Source organism: Hermetia illucens, chromosome 6 (assembly GCF_905115235.1).
Source record: "Hermetia illucens chromosome 6, iHerIll2.2.curated.20191125, whole genome shotgun sequence".
NCBI classification, from domain to species: Eukaryota; Metazoa; Arthropoda; class Insecta; order Diptera; family Stratiomyidae; genus Hermetia; species Hermetia illucens.
Window position 1 is genome coordinate 98,146,713 of NC_051854.1, and position 17,915 is coordinate 98,164,627.

The 17,915-nt window shown below is 45.6% G+C and overlaps 1 protein-coding gene across 5 annotated transcripts in view; it reads right to left on the minus strand.

Moving 5' to 3' along the window:
- Window positions 1-3,577: 3,577 nt before the first annotated feature.
- The window catches only part of LOC119660356 (probable G-protein coupled receptor No18), a 254,873-nt gene continuing 240,535 nt past the window's right edge, over window positions 3,578-17,915 (minus strand). For all 5 annotated transcript variants that reach the window (XM_038068856.1, XM_038068857.1, XM_038068858.1 and 2 more), the window contains one exon: window positions 3,578-4,313. In XM_038068856.1, coding sequence (XP_037924784.1) covers window positions 3,684-4,313 — 630 coding nt within the window. In that variant the 3' untranslated portion in view covers window positions 3,578-3,683. The remainder of the gene's footprint in view (window positions 4,314-17,915) is intronic.

Below are 17,915 nucleotides of genomic sequence, written 5' to 3' on the forward strand. Positions count from 1 at the left end.
TATGGACGAAGAGAAGGTGTATAAACTTGCGGGTTAGGGGCTCAGAACCCCAGTGGCGGCGGCGTTTGGGAGTAGGTAAGCAGGCTCCCAGTCGTCGATATCCCTCGACTGCAGTGCCTCGGTGGTTGACAGTTTAGGAGAGGCTAACGATTATGAGATCTCTCCAAATATGCACGGCGAAAAAGAACCTGGGCCACAAGAATCCCGTCGACACCAGAAATTGTGGAGAAAGAACAATGGAAGCTTTGGAACAGAAGTCCGACCTGAAAGAGTTATCCATCATTTTGCTTGGTGCAAAATTGGAAATTGTTGAGTTGTCAGAATTCATCAAAGATAAACACAACGTGCCCCAAGCAATCAAGCATATGGTGAGAGCCATCAGGGTTCTATACAACAAATCGCGGGAAGATGAGAAAGATTTGAGGAAGAGCCTTAAAATTACTCGACTATAACGCAGTCAACGAAAGTGACACCCAACCGTACACTCGCAAATGGGCAGAGGAAAAAGAGGGTTCAGAAAGAGGAATACGAACATTCAGGACATCAACAGGTTCTCAAAAAAACAAATAAGCGTACCACCCGCTATGAAAAAGGGACCTAAAACCTCGGTAGGTAGGAAAATAGTGCCTAAAGCACCAAGGGAGCCGAAGTCTGAAAAGGTACACGACGGTTGGACTAAGGTAGGATCAAAGAAGTCAAAGGAGGAGAAGGAGAGAATGAGGATCCGTTTCGAGGCAATCATTAGTTCAAGCACGAATAGTATGTTCTCCTGCACTGCCTTAGCGGAGCAGTTCAAGCTGCACGACTTGCAGGAGGCGTCCATTGTAATCCTTAGAAAGGCGTATGAAGGTACACAGACGGCGACCATCCGGCTCCAGCGGAAAGGAGGAAAGGAAGCTTATTGCCGAAAGCGGCAACTGTTCCGAGTTCAAAAAGGCGCTAAGCGCAACGAGAAAATGAGGTTGGCCCAAATCAATCTCAATCACTGTAGGATCCCGCAAGATCTGCTCTTGCAGACCACCCCTGAATTAGAGGTGCAAGTCGCTATAATAAGCGAACCCTATAGAAACCCTAACAATAATGTATGGGTAGCCATCATGTGGGGCGGCTTTGTGGGCATGCGGGAACCAAGCCATACAGAAATGTATGAGGCAGTCCACAAGTGGGTTTGTATGGGCAAAAATAGACGGCATATACGTCTACAGCTCCGCCAAGCCTGACGTTGGCCGAATTCGAGGACATGCTGGACAGATTTGTTCTGAATGCAAAAGGACGGAAACCGAAAGTCATCGGAGAAGTTCACTGACGAATACAAGAGGGCGTTGTTTCTTGGAGGCTTTCGCGCAATTAGATATCATATTGGCTAACGATGATCAGGTCAACACTTACCAACCAGTTCGGTTGTGGATTTGACTCTTGTTAGTCCTTCAATAGCTCGTGATATGTCCTGGAACGTCAGAGAACGGTACACCCATAGTGATCACCAGGCAATAGTCTTTAACCTGAGGAGCAAGTCAAGTGGTTGGAAATCTGCTCGTCCAAAAATGAGGAGAACGTCAAGTTGGTGTGCGAAAGCAATTGACGAGCAAACATTCATAGATGTGTGGTTGGACTTGGACACTATACAAGGTACACCATCGGAAAGAGCTCTCCATATCACGGAGTGTGTCGCGAAGACATGCGACTCATCGATGCCGAGACGTTATACTTTCCTCAGTAGAAGACCCAAGTACTGGTAGAATAGTGAATTGTCAGATCTTCGGTTGGCGTGCTATCGGACCAGATGAGCGGCTCAGAAAACAATGGGTATGATTGACCAGGAGGTGGAACAGCGAGCTCACAAGGAAGTCCCAACAAACCTGAAGCAGGGTATTCAGCGAAGTAAGAGGAACTGCTTCAAGCAACTCTGCACAGAGGCGGATATAGACCCATGGGGAAGCGCCTGTAGGGTTGAGATGGGGAGATTTAGAGGTCGGGCAGCTCCACAAGTTACATATCGTTCAGGGTCTGTTCCCTCAGGAGAACACAAAGACATCTTTAGATGTGACTATAATACCCCCAGTAACGAAGGAAGAAGTACTGGAGATTTGCGGTAGGCCAGGAGATAATAAAGCGCCCGGCATACCAAACGAAGCCCTTAGACTGGCCGTTGAGTCAAGGCCAGACATATTCCTAGAGTTGTTTGAAGTATGCTTGGCGGATGGGATCTTTCCCGAAACATGGAAAAAAGAAAGGTTAGTGTTATTGCCTAAGCCTGGTAAGCGTCCTGGTGAACCATCAACCTACAAGCTTATATGTCTATTGAACACTATGGGGAAAATGTTAGAGCTTATAATCTGCAATAGATTGCTCCCGGCTGTAGAAAGTCTGGAAGGTTTATGAGACCGCCAATTCGGCTTCCGTATGGCCAGATCAACGGTCGATGTCATCAGATTGGTCACTGGTTTAGCTGAAAATAGGATACACGGAAGAGGTGACACTAGCCAGTATTGTGCTGTGATTACCCTTGACGTGCAAAATGCGTATAACTTCGCCAGTTGGAACCTTATAAGTAGGTCATTGGCGGTGATTGGTGTACCCAGTTACTTAACTAAGCTAGTCGGCAGCTACTTAACAGGCTCTGGAATGGCACAGACAATGGAACCAAAGAATACATTGTCTTTGCGAGTGTTTCACAGAGCTCTGTGCTGGGACCGCTATTGCAGAATATTATGTATAATGATGTCCTCAATGTCCCAGTTGCTAGCGAAACTACAATAGTGGCTTACGCTGATGGCATAGCGGTGACTGTTGTTGCAAAAGATCTGGCGGATGTAGTTTTATATTCATCCGAAGCAATCACTGCTATAAAGAACTGGCTGAAAGATGCAGGTGTTGAACTTGCGGAGAATGAAACAAAGGCGGTGCTTATCACGAAGCTACGTAAGGAAACCAGTCTCCGTATCAGAATGAGGAAGCATATCATCACTTCAAAGCCAGCAATTAAATACCTTGGATGCGAGACTGAATTTCAAGCAGCACATTCAAAATGTTCGCACCAAGGCGTCCAATGTTAGCACGGACCTGCCAAGGATGATGCCAAATGTTGGGGTCCCGCGATGCACTCGTAGACTGCTTATAGCTAGAGTGTTATACCGCATACCGCATGCAATGCAATGCATGGTGACATAAACTATGATCTCAGGCAGTTTCTCACAGGACATGGCGGTTACCGTAAATACCTCAATAGGTTTAGAGTGGACAGCTCACCCAACTGTATCAGCTGCGATAGTATTCCGGAGGATTCGCAGCATGTTTTCTTCCATTGTCCTAGATTCGCTGCGGAAAGGAAGAGTCTAGCGGCGAAATACTTTTTGGTAGTTCCGTGGGGAAGAGGACAGGAGTTTGGGAGTTGTTTTAGTGGATAAAAATCCCACACCCTAGAACATGTGTTCCAGTGCCTTTGGAAGATTTTCACCTCCGGAAAAAAAGACAGACAGACGGACAGGCGGACAGAGAGTACACCGATTTTAAAAAGGTTTGGTTTTACAGAAAATCTTAAAAAGGAAACTAAAAGATATACAACGACGTTACAAAATTTAAATATATTTGTCTTTATTAATTATCTAAAATAAATTAGAATACAAAAATTATTTATTCTTGTACAATGTCATATACATATGTTGCATCCCATCTTCATTATATTAAGTTTTGAACAAAGTGAATTGGTTAGTTTTCTTACAGATTTTCCGGAACGTTAATCGCCAGAAAGCCGTCCGAAAATCCGGACTATAAAATGCATAAATAAATGGGTTAATACCGCAATTAATCCACCCCAGCCATGTCAGGAAGGACATTAGCGGTTCACTGATAGCCTCCTTGGGCAAAAATGGAATTAGGAGATAATACAAAAAGAATGGAAGCCAACATGCTATAAATCCTCCCATAACCATTGTTAGTGTCTTCGCAGTTTTCGTGTCACGCTTCAGAGTCGATATCCGCATCGGGATTCGCTGGCATTTCGTCGGTTGTTGGATTTTTAATTTACTCGCTGACATGCATGATTCCGAAAAGGAAGATTGACTCTCACAAAAATGGATTGCCTGGATTGGCTTGAATCCGGAATGGTTGGAGTCTATTTTACAACTTATTGTCGAGCAGCGGATTGTCGATGATGAGCGTGATATTTCCACAAGCTCATAAAGTGTCTGGTGGTTTAGGCTGGACGAATCATATCCTTTTTTGTCGTACTTCTTGTATGGTATATGCTTAGGTGTTATGTGTAAATTCTCCAGTTCGGTGGGAAATGTTTCGTCATGGGATTTTTCCGAAACCTAAAATGAAACATAAAATACATTTCAATTAGATGTTCTAGATAGGATCCTTTTAGATAATAATTCCTAAGCTTAGATTTTAATTTAATCGATCAGCATTAGAAATACTTAAATACGTCGAAAACTTCTAAATAATTTCAAAAATGTATCTATTGACCATGAAATCCACTCGGAATTCGCCTTGTCCTTATCAATGAGATAATCTCCCACTAAAAGGATGAGGCTTTACTTACGGAACAAATTTCATTGTAGAAAGTACCATCCCAGAAAATGTCAATAGAGTCAACGGAAAATTGAGTTCATCAGCCCAAACTCTCTATAACCCCAAAGTTTGCAGCGCTATAAAAAGTGTTCGGCTCATGGAAAAGATTATCTTCCTTAGATTACTGAAAAACAAAACCGTCATTAATTTTACTTACTCGGAGTATGAAGAATGTCAGGTTCATTAAGGGTGAATTCAAAATAGACTCTAAGCCATACAATTTTTTTTGATTAGGTGTGTGCTTCCTACTAAGAAATAACGTCGCATCTCCCAAAGGTCGATTATCCATATTGAACCCAAAGAAATTTCCTTTTAAAAGGAGTTTAGTAATTTGATACAGGAAACTACGTTTTGATGGTTGCGGGCCTGCTATCTTCTCACCTATAAATGACGATCGTCACAGGATGGTGGCATTATTACACACACACTGCCAGCCGCCAGCTCTGTTTATTAAATCATCGGAAGGCTAGACTTCGGAAGTTTTCAGTGAAATTCGTTACAAGATCAAGCCCGAAGATAGCAGAGCAGAAGTGTTCTCCACTCGAAAAACGAAGGGTGATTAAGGCCTAGTCCCGGGGGGACCAGGGGTCAAGCAGTGCACTGCAGGATAGACTGATGCGGAACATAGCTCCCTGGGGCCAACCTATCTCTCTCTAAGGATGAGTTGTCTCTCCTCTGGGACGGTGTGTGCCTTTTCAAGGGCCAAGCCTCTCGTCTACCAAGACCGTTAGTGAGTGCTGATAGCCACACCCTGTACGAGGTGACCCTACTATTAATAAAATGCTACGGATCTAGACTGGGGAGTCGAAAAACAACTCCCCAAGCCAGGGTGTCATGCGAACCATGCCCATTGGATAGTTTGCAGTCGGGGGTAACTGACTGTATTCGAACGGAGCCTCACTGATACCTGGTCGCCTCAGTGAATAAGTTAGACCTTACCGTGCTACGGGAGGCTATGGCACGGCGGACCTCTTAACCCCCATACTCGTGGGAATCAAATGAGTACAAAACTAGAAAAGAAAACAAAAACCAAAAAAGCGGGGCCCCGTACCGCACCAAAACTGGTTAATCAGGCGGAGGCACGTCTCCGAATTGGTGAGAGCCAGGTGACTACACCCAAGAAGGGAGAAGTTGGGACGTCAAGCAGTGGATCCAAGGTGAGCATTGGTATACTGCGTGGACTACAGCCAACGAACACCACTGCTCAAAGAGCAGGGACCAGCAAAAGCACGTCTGAGATAAATATAACAGACGTCAGGAAGGAGACAGGTCTCAGTGGCGCCGGGGTTAAATGGTACTTGTGCTATCTGAAGGAAGGCCTGAAACCAGAAGAGGCCCTTAAGAAGGCTCAGGACAGACCTAAGTCGTCTCTACCGGAGCCGAGAAAGCGGGGAGCAGCAGAGATCAGCCCGCATGAAGGGAATGCTCCTAAAAAATGCAGACCTGAACCCACGGGAGGAGAAAACCCGGGCAGGTCAGGAGTGAAGGCAGGACTCAGGAAGCATGGCATTAGCTATGCTAGTGCGGTCAAGGGCATTCGACTGGTCATTCTGCCAAAAAGGTTTCCCGAACAAATACTCGCTCGGGAGGAACAGGAAATCATTGAAGAACTTGTCGTCAAACAGATGATCAAGGGTTGGACGTCAAAATTGGTGTTCACCGGGATACGTTTTCGACCAGGCCTTATACTGGTGAACTGCGCGACGGAAGGCACCGCAGAATGGGTTAGAACCATAACTCCTAGATTGCCAGGCTGGGAAGGGGTAGAACTGTCAACATGTGCTGGGAATGATATACCAGGAGCCCACATGGTGACAGTTTTTCTGTCTAGGGTTCGGGGTGGACAGCGACGCGCAGGAAAGCGCCATGTCGGAGGAGGAGGGTGACACTCCGACTGTGGAGAAGAGCTCCAAACAATAACGGAGCTAATGGCCAGCACTAAGATAGCCCAGATAAACCTCCACCATGCGAGAGCTGCATCTGCAGTGATTGCAAGGGCAAATTCCAAGGGGAACATTGGAATAGTGCTGGCTCAGTAGCCCTGGGTGTACCGGGGGCAGATTCGTGGTCTGCAAGGAGGAGACATGCAGGTAATTTGGGACTCCCCGTGTGAAAAACCAAGAGCTTGCATAATTCTCAAACGCAATTTAAAATACATATGTCTTTCAGAGTTTTTTAACCGAGGACCTTGTGGCTATCCAAGTCTCATTGGAAGCCAGGAGGAGCACTGGAGAGGCAGTTGTAGCATCGGGATAGTTCCCAGGAGACGAGAGCCGGGCTCCACCGGAACAAGTCGCAAAGCTGACGGAGTATTGCGTTACCACTTCTTCTCGGCTACGATGCCAACGCGCACCGCGAAGTGCGGGGAAGCAGCGACACTAATCGTATAGGTGAGTAGTACCTTCTCGAATTTATTCTTAGTAATAAGTTAGCCCAGGTAAAGGAGGAAGGTTTGAAGCAACGTACTCTGTACTATCCTCAGTAAAACAAAAATTAAATGCTGAGATCAGGGAAAGAGATAAATAGAGTATAGTTGGAGTTATTCTACTATGCTAAATCCTACCTGATCTCTCTTGGTGACAGGCCCCGCGACAGGCCGATCAAGAAAATGCATAGAATGTCGTTACAAACATGATGATCGGATTGAGTCACAAGCCTCGGAGAAATGCTAGGGCGACCACCTCAGTCGACGCGGCAAGACGGGCCCCGGTTCTGTCGAGAAATGGGCAAGGGTTCTTCACGCATGGACGGCGTCAGGACGTAAGCAAGTTAGTCGGCACATAACGAACAAAACAAATACGTGTCTGCACGCTAAATGTTGGTACCCTAACTGGAAAGGCGGAGGAACTCGTAAGAGCCCTTCGGAAAAGGTGCATTGACATCTGCCCTCTGCAAGAAACCCGATGGTCCGGTGCCAAAAGCTGCGACATTGAACGCGAACGCGGTAAAAATGGCTACAAACTTCTCTATTTTGGTAACCCACACACTCAATATGGTGTTGGCATTTCCGCCTCAGAGGAACGATTTGATGATCGCCTGATGAAGCTCACCATTATATCAGCTGATCCCACTATTCACTTCTTCACCGCGTATGCACCACAGACAGGCCGACCTGATGCCGAGAAAGATGCCTTCTGGCAACTTCTCGATGAAAAGACTTGTCACGTGCCTGCTGACGATTACATAATCATTGCCGGCGACCTTAATGGTCATGTGGGTGAAAAGGCAGGCGGTAACAGGTGCCATGGGGGAAAGGGTTCGGAATGCGCAATGAAGGTGGCGAGCGTATAATCGATTTTGCGGATACCCATGACGTTGTACTTATGAATACATGGTTCATCAAACGATTGTCTCATCTTTCCACATTTTATAGTGGGAACAATAAAACGCAAATCGACTATATTCTCATAAGACGCCAACATTTTACCACTGTCACTGATTGCAAAGTCGTTCCCTATGAGACCATTGCACCTCAACATCGGCCGTTGATTAACGTCCTGCGAATTAAGCCACCGATAAAACAGCGTGAGGAACGCACTGGCCCGCCGCGCATTAAATGGTGCCGATTTGGTGAGAAGAAAGAAGAAACGGTCTCACTCATACGATTGCCAACCATTACGAATGTGAAAGAATCATGGAACCAAATGAAAGACACGATCCACAAAGCGACCTCTGCAACCCTCGATGTGAACAAGCCGGGTAAGCGGTACATTAACCGAGATACTTGGTTTTGGAATGATGGTGTTGAAATGAAGGTCCATGAAAAGAAACGCCTCTACCACAAATTTCTCGACGATAAAACGCCTGCTAATTGGCAAATTTATAAGAATGCCAACCGGGAAGCAAAGAAAGTGGTCGCTGTCATCCGAGCGAACCATTTCAAAAATCTGTCGATCGATAAAGTGGACACTCGGGATGGCGAGAGAGATCTGTATCGACTTGCTAAAAGCCGTAATGAACGCACACAGGATATCGAACACTTCTGTTGTGTTAATGGCAAGAACGGTACTTTGCTTACCAACCGTCGAGCCGCAATAGATAGATGGCGAGAATACTTCGAGCAGATTTCAACTGAAGAATTTGCTCATCCTCCACTTCCACAATCATTGCCGACATTTGGAGCAGTTCCACCAGTCAGCACAACTAAAGTCGAGGAGGCAATAAAATAGATGAAATCGGGGAAAGCAACAGGACCTGACGACATCGCATCTGAGCTCTGGAAAGCGAAGAGCTGGGACCCAACACCGTGGCTCAGTGAATTCTTTAACCGGGTTATTCAGGAAGGAAGAACACCATCTGACTGGCAAGAAAGTACCACTGTTCCAATTTGGAAAAAGAAAGGTAGTCCAGCAGAATGTTCAAATTACCGTCCGATCCGGTTACTTTCCCATACCATGAAGATTTTTGAACGCATTCCTGACAACCGTATTCGCGAAATCGTTGAAATAACCGTGAATCAAGCCGGATTTGTCAAGAACTGCGGAACTACTGACGCAATACACGCTGCGCGGTCACTCATGAAGAAACACCGTGAGAAGCATCGCCCTCTTTACATTGCCTTTCTGGATCTAGATAAAGCGTTTGACCGGGTACCACACGAACTCATCTGGTATGCTTTACGACAACACTTCGTGCCAGAAGAACTCGTGCGCTGGGTTTAATTGCTCTACCACGATCCGAAAAGTAAAGTTCAAAGTATGGCGGGTGTATCAAAACCGCTTCGTGTCTCTGTTGGTGTTCATCAAGGAAGTGCCCTCTCACCGCTCCTCTTTGTCCTTGTTATGGACACCGTCATACGGGATATCCAACGTCCAGCGCCCTACACACTGCTTTATGCAGATGATGTTTTCCTAGCATCTGATAGCAAAAATGATCTCGAGCAACTTGTTCAAAAATGGAATAATCGCCTCATGCAACACGGTCTCAGATTGAATTTAAACAAAACTGAATTTTTGACGACCGATTCCCATGAAACGATTTAAATACCTCGGGTCAACGCTATCAGCCAATGGAGAGCTGCGTTATGAAATTGCTTCACGCATTAACGCAACCTGGGTGAAGTGGCGTTCCACAACTGGTGTCCTTTGTGATCGACGTATCAACGAACGTCTCAAATCTAAAATTTACTGCAATGTCGTCCGACCAGTCGCTCTCTATGGTTCTGAGTGTTGACCGACCATAAAAGACAATGAACGGCGTCTTGCGGTAATGGAGACGAAGATGCTACGTTGGACTAGTGGCGTCACACGTTTAGATCACATCCGAAATGAGGATATCCGCGATTGTTATGGGGTTGCACCGATCGTGGAAAAGTTGCGAAAGAGGCGTCTTCGATGGTATGGTCACGCAATTCGTGCAAACAAGAATTTACTTGCAAAGATTGGTCTGAACATCGAAGTCGATGGTAAACGACCAAAAGGCAGACCTAAGCAACGGTGGCTTGATACGCTGGATGGGGATCTGAAAGCCTCGAGATTGCACCCAGATCAGGCATTCGATAGAGTCAAATGGCGAAACCGATCACGACGAGCCGACCCCGCTTGTGAACGGGACAAAGGCTGAAGAAAAAGAAAAAGGCGCTACATTGATCCGAACAGACCAGAAACGTAATTGAAATAATAAAACTTGTTGTTTCTTTTTCGTTTGCACTGATGAAGGGAACAAGTGGTTCCCGAAATATCGGTATTTGCAAGAATAAATACCCACACCAACGAAAAAGAAACAACAAGTTTTATTATTTCAATTAATTAATCGTTGGAAACACCGCATAATTTCACTCTGACCAGAAACGTAGTTTTCACCTTGAACCGGGCCTTTTTCAGACGATAAAAGGTCGCACTGGAAACTGAAGAGATAACTTGGGTTTGTTCTAAAGCGTTTCAAAATGTCTATTGAAATATACAAATTGAACTTTCCCACACTTTCCTCGTTACTAAATTTTCGGAGACCATATTTCCCTAAAAAGACGAATCTCTAACCAATGAGTTCAAAAGTTGTCAAATTCTCGATAATCCTGGGTGTTGACGGACAACCGACGTGTTCAATAACTTCCGTTTCCATGATTTATAAACGCAAAACAGCGCACTATAAAAAACTTTCAAATGGAACTGCCTTCTAAATTGATTTTAATTTTACCTTCCCAGTATATTGTTCATTCAAATACTGCCTGCAACATGCAAAGAAGAATTTCCAGGAAATCCCAGGCATACTAACCAATAAATATTGGAGTTCCATCGATTTCAAATTGGAATTTATACCCCAAATCAAATCACCTTGCATTATAATTCGACCTCCGTAGTTCGAATCTGTTAATATGGTACAGGATATTCAAAAAGGATACCCCAGCAACAAACCAACATTTTATAACAAGACATTTCACAAATTCTAGGTGAAGCTGTAAGGCTTTCCCTTTCCATCAAGTTGAGGTGATTTTCCTTGAACATTGTGATGTCAAATTTCATAATCCTGTAATTTTCTATTATTATCAGTTTCAAAATATTGCAGGCAGTTGAGGAAGTAATGGCCCTGAATATATCCTTAACAATCTTAATCTCAATACTCCTACCTAAACATGAGGATCAATTTTCTAATATCTCCATTTGCATGCGAATTCTCTCTGTGAAAAGTCTTCACATTTTCCATCTAATCTTCGAAAGTAAAGTTCCCAACAAAACGACAGAAATACAATACACAAACATGTGTATCTCCGCACATGATTCTGAGACTGAAAAGTATTCAAAATGTCCTTGCAAGTTCAAACTCTATCGTGTGGAATGAAGTAGAAAGTACATAAAAGTGACTTCTTTTCCGAAATGCGATTCTTAGAAGCTTTCTTGATTCCTTACTTCCGCAAACTACCGGCGGCTTATTGATTGCAAAAAAAGGAATGAGGAAATGTTATTCTGATTGAAAACAGCGTCAGGACTTGAAGAAGGATTTGTTATTCTGCAGCAAATATGTAGTTTCGCATTTGATGTGTGCAATTTTGGGAACAGAAATTTCATAAATGTCAAGCGATGACGGCTTTGGGGTTTCTTACCAGTGCAGAGGCAAATCGTCAGACGCTGCCTCACCTCTGCCCTGGGAGCAGCGTGACCGTAGCGGCTCGCAACAGAAATTTCATGTTTGCTTAAATAAATCAGATAAAAGGATTAAAGGACAAGTTAGCTTTACAACCCTCTGTTCAAGATAAAGCTATTATAATATCTAACATTCCTTTATTTTAATAATAACAAGCCCTTGCTAATAATAATAAAACTCCCCCGAAGCCGGTCCCAAGCCCGGTTGTGAAAGGAGGAGGGATGGATAGCTTCAGTCTGAATGGCTGTACGCCACCACAGCGTCTCAGGGGGTAGGTGAGGAAAGTGCAGGAACTTTGCAGTCTTGCAGATTACTCACTAAGGAAGCTATCTCAACACCTGGCAGCTAGGGATAAAATGCACCACCAAAAATGAGAAGAAGGAGAAATTTAAGGTCCGGTACGGATAACCCACGGGAGTCGTCTGACTTGATGACTGGGTCGGGCTCTCGTAATGGACAGCACGGCGTCGAAACCGCTAGTCGTGGGGCGGTTCGACGTCTAGGCCCCACGACGACCAGGAGCACAGCTCCGCCTGCTGCAGCTGTTTCGCCACAATCTGTGGCGACCACTTCAGCAGGTTCGCGTAGGAAGCGGATGAAATGGACTGAAGAAATTAAGCTTTTTATCATCCGCTCCTACTACGAAATAAGGGCGGGGGCGGGTACAACGTCTTACCTTGTTGCACCAGAGATTCGTCGAGCGTTTCCCGCAATTCGCGCACGTGACTGTGCAGCGAGTCGCAGACCAGTTCCGCTTTATTACTCGCAGCGACACAATCCCGGCCACCATCAGGGAGCGTGTTCGACTTGAAGTCATCGGGGAAACTGGTGACCGAGAGTCGATGGGGGCAGAGGCGGCGGCATCAACAACACCACGCCGCACTGCAGGCAACAGGTTCAGTACTCGTCGAAGCACTCTTCTCCACCGTCCAGCTGAGGTTTCCGCTGAGGTTCGGGACGAATTCCAAAGAGCGTGTATAGATTTCTCGGATATGGATCCTTTGCATAGACCAGGTATTCCCAGGCTCCATGCATCTCCAGCAACTCCGGGAATTCTATCTCAAATCAATGGTGAGATTGCATCTCGACTGTGTGCTGATATGTCGCTGCTGCAACTACAATCACTTGTGTATTGTGGTGCAGTTGCGGCTATCAGATTGCACGGTCAGAAGATTCGCTTTCGCGTTATTGGTTTGAGTGACAAAAGAGATCCACCATGGAAAATTCGTCTGGAACGTCGGCGGGACTCACTAAGGCAGGACATTGCTAGACTGATTCAGATCAGCACTGGCAATGCCAGCCGACGGGTGAGAAACAAAGTGCAGAGGGTTTACCGGAACTATACCATCCCCTGTGAGACACCCGTTGTTGAAATTCTGGACACACTAAAACAGAAACTTTCTGTCATATGCAGTCGGTTACGGCGGTATGGCGAAAGTTATTCCAGACGTGTCCAGAATGCAACATACGCGAGGAACCAGTGGAGCTTTTTCAGATCTCTCAACTAATCCCAACAGAGCGCCCAGACAATACAGTTCTCGGTGACGGAAGCGAAAGAGTATTGGGGTGGACTTTGGGGGTTACCTGCCCAGCATGCTGAGCATGCTGAGTGGATCACCGCCGAAGGCACCCGTCATGCCAATACACCTGGCATGAATTTCGCGGATGTTACCGAAGAGGAAGTTCGACGAGCCATAAACAGCCCGAAGAACTGGAGGGGCCCAGGTCTGGATCGGGTGCAGAATTTCTGGTATAAGAAATTTACCAGCGTACACATTCGGTTGGCACGCAGTATAAATGAGGTCATGAGTCGGCCGGAGGAATTTCCACCTTTCCTCACTGCGAGGATTACCTACCTTATCCCTAAGAAGGACACGGTGCAGGACCCCCCAGACACAAGACCGATCACTTGCTTACCAACCCTCTACAAATTCATCACGTCCATTATTAGTAGAAGGATCAATGCGCACCTCGAGACCAACAACATTCTGTCCGAGGAGCAGAAGGGCTGCCGAGTTGGGTCAAGGGGTTGCAAAGAGCAACTTATTATCGACTCGGTAGTTGTAGGACAAGCAGCTAGAGGCCAAAGAAACCTCTTCAGTTGCTATATCGATTATGCCAAGGCTTTTGATAGCGTTCCGCATACCTGGCTAATCCATATCCTACATCTGTATCACATCGATCCAAAACTAATAAAGTTTTTGGCGACAGTCATGGAAGGGTGGCATACCACCTTATCGGTGCGTACATCTGAGGGTGCTAGTACCTCAGAGCCCATCCGTATACAGAGGGGCATCTTCCAGGGGGATTCGTTGAGTCCTCTTTGGTTTTGTAGTGCACTGAACCCCTGGCTACTGGCTACTGAATGATGCTAGAGGGCATGGTTATGCAATAAAATATGGCCTACGTGCTAAGTGCGAACTGACACACTTGATGTACCTAGATGACATCAAGCTGTATGCTGGTACTGACAACCATCTTAGAAGTCTGTTGCGAATAATAGACATGTTCGGCCGTGATATTCGGATGGAGTTTGGAATCGAATCCAAGCCATCCGCAAAGGTCATCACGAGCCGCATGCCGGACATAGCATTGGTGACCTCCACATCGAAGCTATGACCGAGACAGACTTCTACAAGTACCTAGGAATTCTGCAAGGAACCCATGCTCGAGTTGGTGATCTGAAGGAAGCTCTGCTGTCCGAATTCCTGCAACGTGTAAAGCTGGTGCTGAAATCGCATCTCTCGGGGAAGAATAAAATAAGCGCGTTGAATGTACACGCTATCCCTTTACTGGCTTATGCATTCGGAATATTGCCGTGGACGAAGACCGACCTGGAAAACGTCCAGCGGCGGATACGGACAACTATGTCCAAATTCCGAATGCATCACCCAAAGTCTGCCGTGGAGCGGATGAACCTGCCTCGTCACATCGGAGGTAGGGGCGTGGTTGAAGTGGCGGCACAACATCATCGCCAAGTCGACTCGCTGCGCGCTTATTTTTACAGCAAAGAGCAGGCGAGTCCCTTGCATGCGGCTGTCTGTAAGGCAGATTGTGGACTGACTCCACTTAACTTGAAGGATCGATCTTTCAATCCTCTGAGTGGGGTGAAGTCGGACCAGGAGCAGATCGAGGAATGGAAGTCGAAGGCAATGCACGGTAAACATATGAATTGTCTTTGGCAGCCATTTGTCGATTTGCATCTGTCGAACAGATGGCTGTGTGCTGGGGAGCTCTTTGCTGAGACGGAGGGGTTCATGTGTGTCCTGAATGGCGTGGTCGCCACCCGAGCTTATAAAAAGCTCATCATGAAAGAACGGGTGGAGAACGACCAGTGCAGAATGTGTGGTTCGGCGCTAGAGACATTGGACCATCTCATTTCCGGCTGTACTGTTATGGCACCGGTGCAATACATCACCAGGCATAATGCTGTATGTAAGGTTATCCATCAAAACCTTGCATACAAGCATGGGCTGATCACGGTGACATGTCCGGTTTACCGATATGAGCCGCAAGCAGTACTTGATAGTTCTGCTTACAGCATGTGTTGGGACCGGCAAGTTCTGACTGATCTCCACACTCTACACAACAAGCCTGACGTACTGTTAGTTGACAAGACGGGTCGCTCCGCGTATATTATTGATGTTGCTATCCCCCATAATAGCAACATTGAACGGAAATACGTGGAGAAGAAGGTGAACTATGAGCCATTGGCTCTGGAAATCAAAGAAATTTGGCGCCTCGAGCGGGTGATTGTAGTTCCCATAATATTGTCAGCTACAGGTATTGTACCTAAATCCCTGACGGCTTCCCTTGATGTCCTGGAACTTTCGCACAGTCTGGTTCAAACCATGCAGAAGTACACCATTCCGCATACGTGGTCGATGTTGCGGGGAGTACTCGACGGATTCTCCCACTGACCTACCACCGGCCACCACCCCCAGTGCCCCTTTAGTTTTTAAGTAGGTAGGATCGTCCGAGCCTAAATGCTTGGCACTTAATGCTAGTATTAGGTAAAATCCGGCATTTGTCGAGATTGTGATAACTCGGAAATAATAATCGTTGGCGCAACAATCCATGTTGGATCAGGGCCTTGAAGTGTGTTAGAGTACTTCATTCAAGACCGTAACGGTACACTACAGTACACTGTAGGAGGCAATGTGGTCAGCATTGCGCTCGCCCGAGATTATTACCCTGATTTGACTCAGGTACTCATTCACAGCTGAGTCGACTGGTATCCGACGTCACGATACAAATTCCACTGTCACCAGTCAGATTTGAACCGCGACCTTTCGTACGACAGCCTTGCGCTCTAACCACTCAGCTATCCGGACACAGCTATCCTTGCTAATACTTTGAAATAATGTTATTCATCATTTTTAGGATTTCTCTTAATTTTGCTAAATGCTGTCTGAAATACAATAAAGCTTTCAAACTTTGTTATGCCGATTTCATTTTCGTGGCAACTTTTGAGGTTCTAATATTCCAATTTGAAATTAAAATTCTAAATTTCAAATTTGAATCTTTGAATGTCTAGCGCCCTGCTCTGCTTTGCCGCGCCACATGACGACGGAATAGGTTTTTCGAGAAAAAAAGATGGGAAAAAGAAGAAGAGATGATATGTGACAAGTGCAGAGTGTGTCATGCACATTCTTTTCGTTGGTAGATCGAAAATTTTCAGGATGGGAGATGGTTGGTCGCCCGGGGAGAAAATTGACGAATAGTAAGCTCCGCCGGATGGGAGTCATTTAAACGTGAAAAGTGGATCGCCATCGAGTGCAAAAGCAAACGTCATTATTTACATTCTTGGAACGCCACTTCATCCAGGTTGCGTTAATGCGTGAAGCAATTTCATAACGCAATTCTCCATTGACTGATAGCGCGATTTAAATACCTCGGGTCAACGCGATCTGTCAGCTTGTGTGTTTGCAGCAACTGCCAGTGTCAGTCTACCTCAAAAGTGCTCTGAGAATGTTACTATACATAAAAAAGTTGAAGAAAGATTTTACCTCAAATTTTGTGTTACGAACGAAATTTCTCGTGCTAATTCTTGGCAAGGCCTCTGGTGACTTACCTAGGTTGAAAGCGCAGGCATATGAGCGGTACAGACTGTTCAAAGAAGGCCTTCAACCTCTACCGCTGACGATAACATCCACAAAATTAAAAAAATTAGTGTTTGAAAATCGCCATTTTACCAACGTTTTGGGTAAGAGACGCCTTGCTGCAAAATTCATTCCGAAAGAGCTCAATTTTTTCCAAAAAAAAAAACCATCGAAAAAAGGTCATGGGGGATATGCTTTCCAGTGGACTAGACTTCCTAAAACGCATTATTACAGGAGATGAGCTCCATGCGCTCCATCTTTCTCTTTCACAAACTGAAATTGCCACTCCGTGGAACCTATTTTGAATCAATTGAAGATATCAAACAGAATTCGCAACGTGAATTAAGGCCATACTTTCTTCGACAGTTCTACGACATCAAGAATTTTCCATTGATTCAAGGGCAACCCTTGCATGAACAACGCTCGACTGTTTAAGCTGGAATTTGTGCAGAAAGGGTTTTCTTGAAGCGTTTTCTTTGAAGGTGACGCTAGAGCAACAGCAGCCATCAGTGTAGGGCGCTACTGCAGGTTAACGGATGTGGCATGATAACCTTTAATGCCTGATCGCTTGATTTGCTCCTTGGTTGTGATTTTAACTGCGTGACGCTTTCAAACTTCTTTCTGCAGGCTTATTTAAAAACCAAAATTTTTACAGACAATCCAAAAGCCAACATAGAAAAAGAAGCCACTTGACCCCAAATATTTTATATTTTGTGTTACTACTAACGCTCCCAAAGTCACAGAGAGTCTCTTCCGACACAGAACCCTTCTTCCCTACTTCAGAATGGCTTATTCTGCCTCCTCGACTACATCAGTAGAAAAACCTACTAATTTCCGGCACCCTATTGAAACTCAAGGCAACATATCCGCACGTCGTAAAACTCCTTCACATGCTAGAGTGGAAAAAGATCCACATATGGGTCGGACAGAAGTCTATTGAGACAGAGTCTCTTAGGGTTTGCCCACAGGGAGGGGTTCTATCTCCTCTGTTATGGCTCCTGGTTATGAACACTTTGCTATACTCTTGGAAGACACAAAGGTCTTCGCACAAACACAGTATATGACGCGCCTGAATGGATATAATCCACAGTTGGTGCCTCCATAATGCACTTACGGTAAACACTAGGAAGACTCGACAAGTTATGTTCGCTAGGAGCG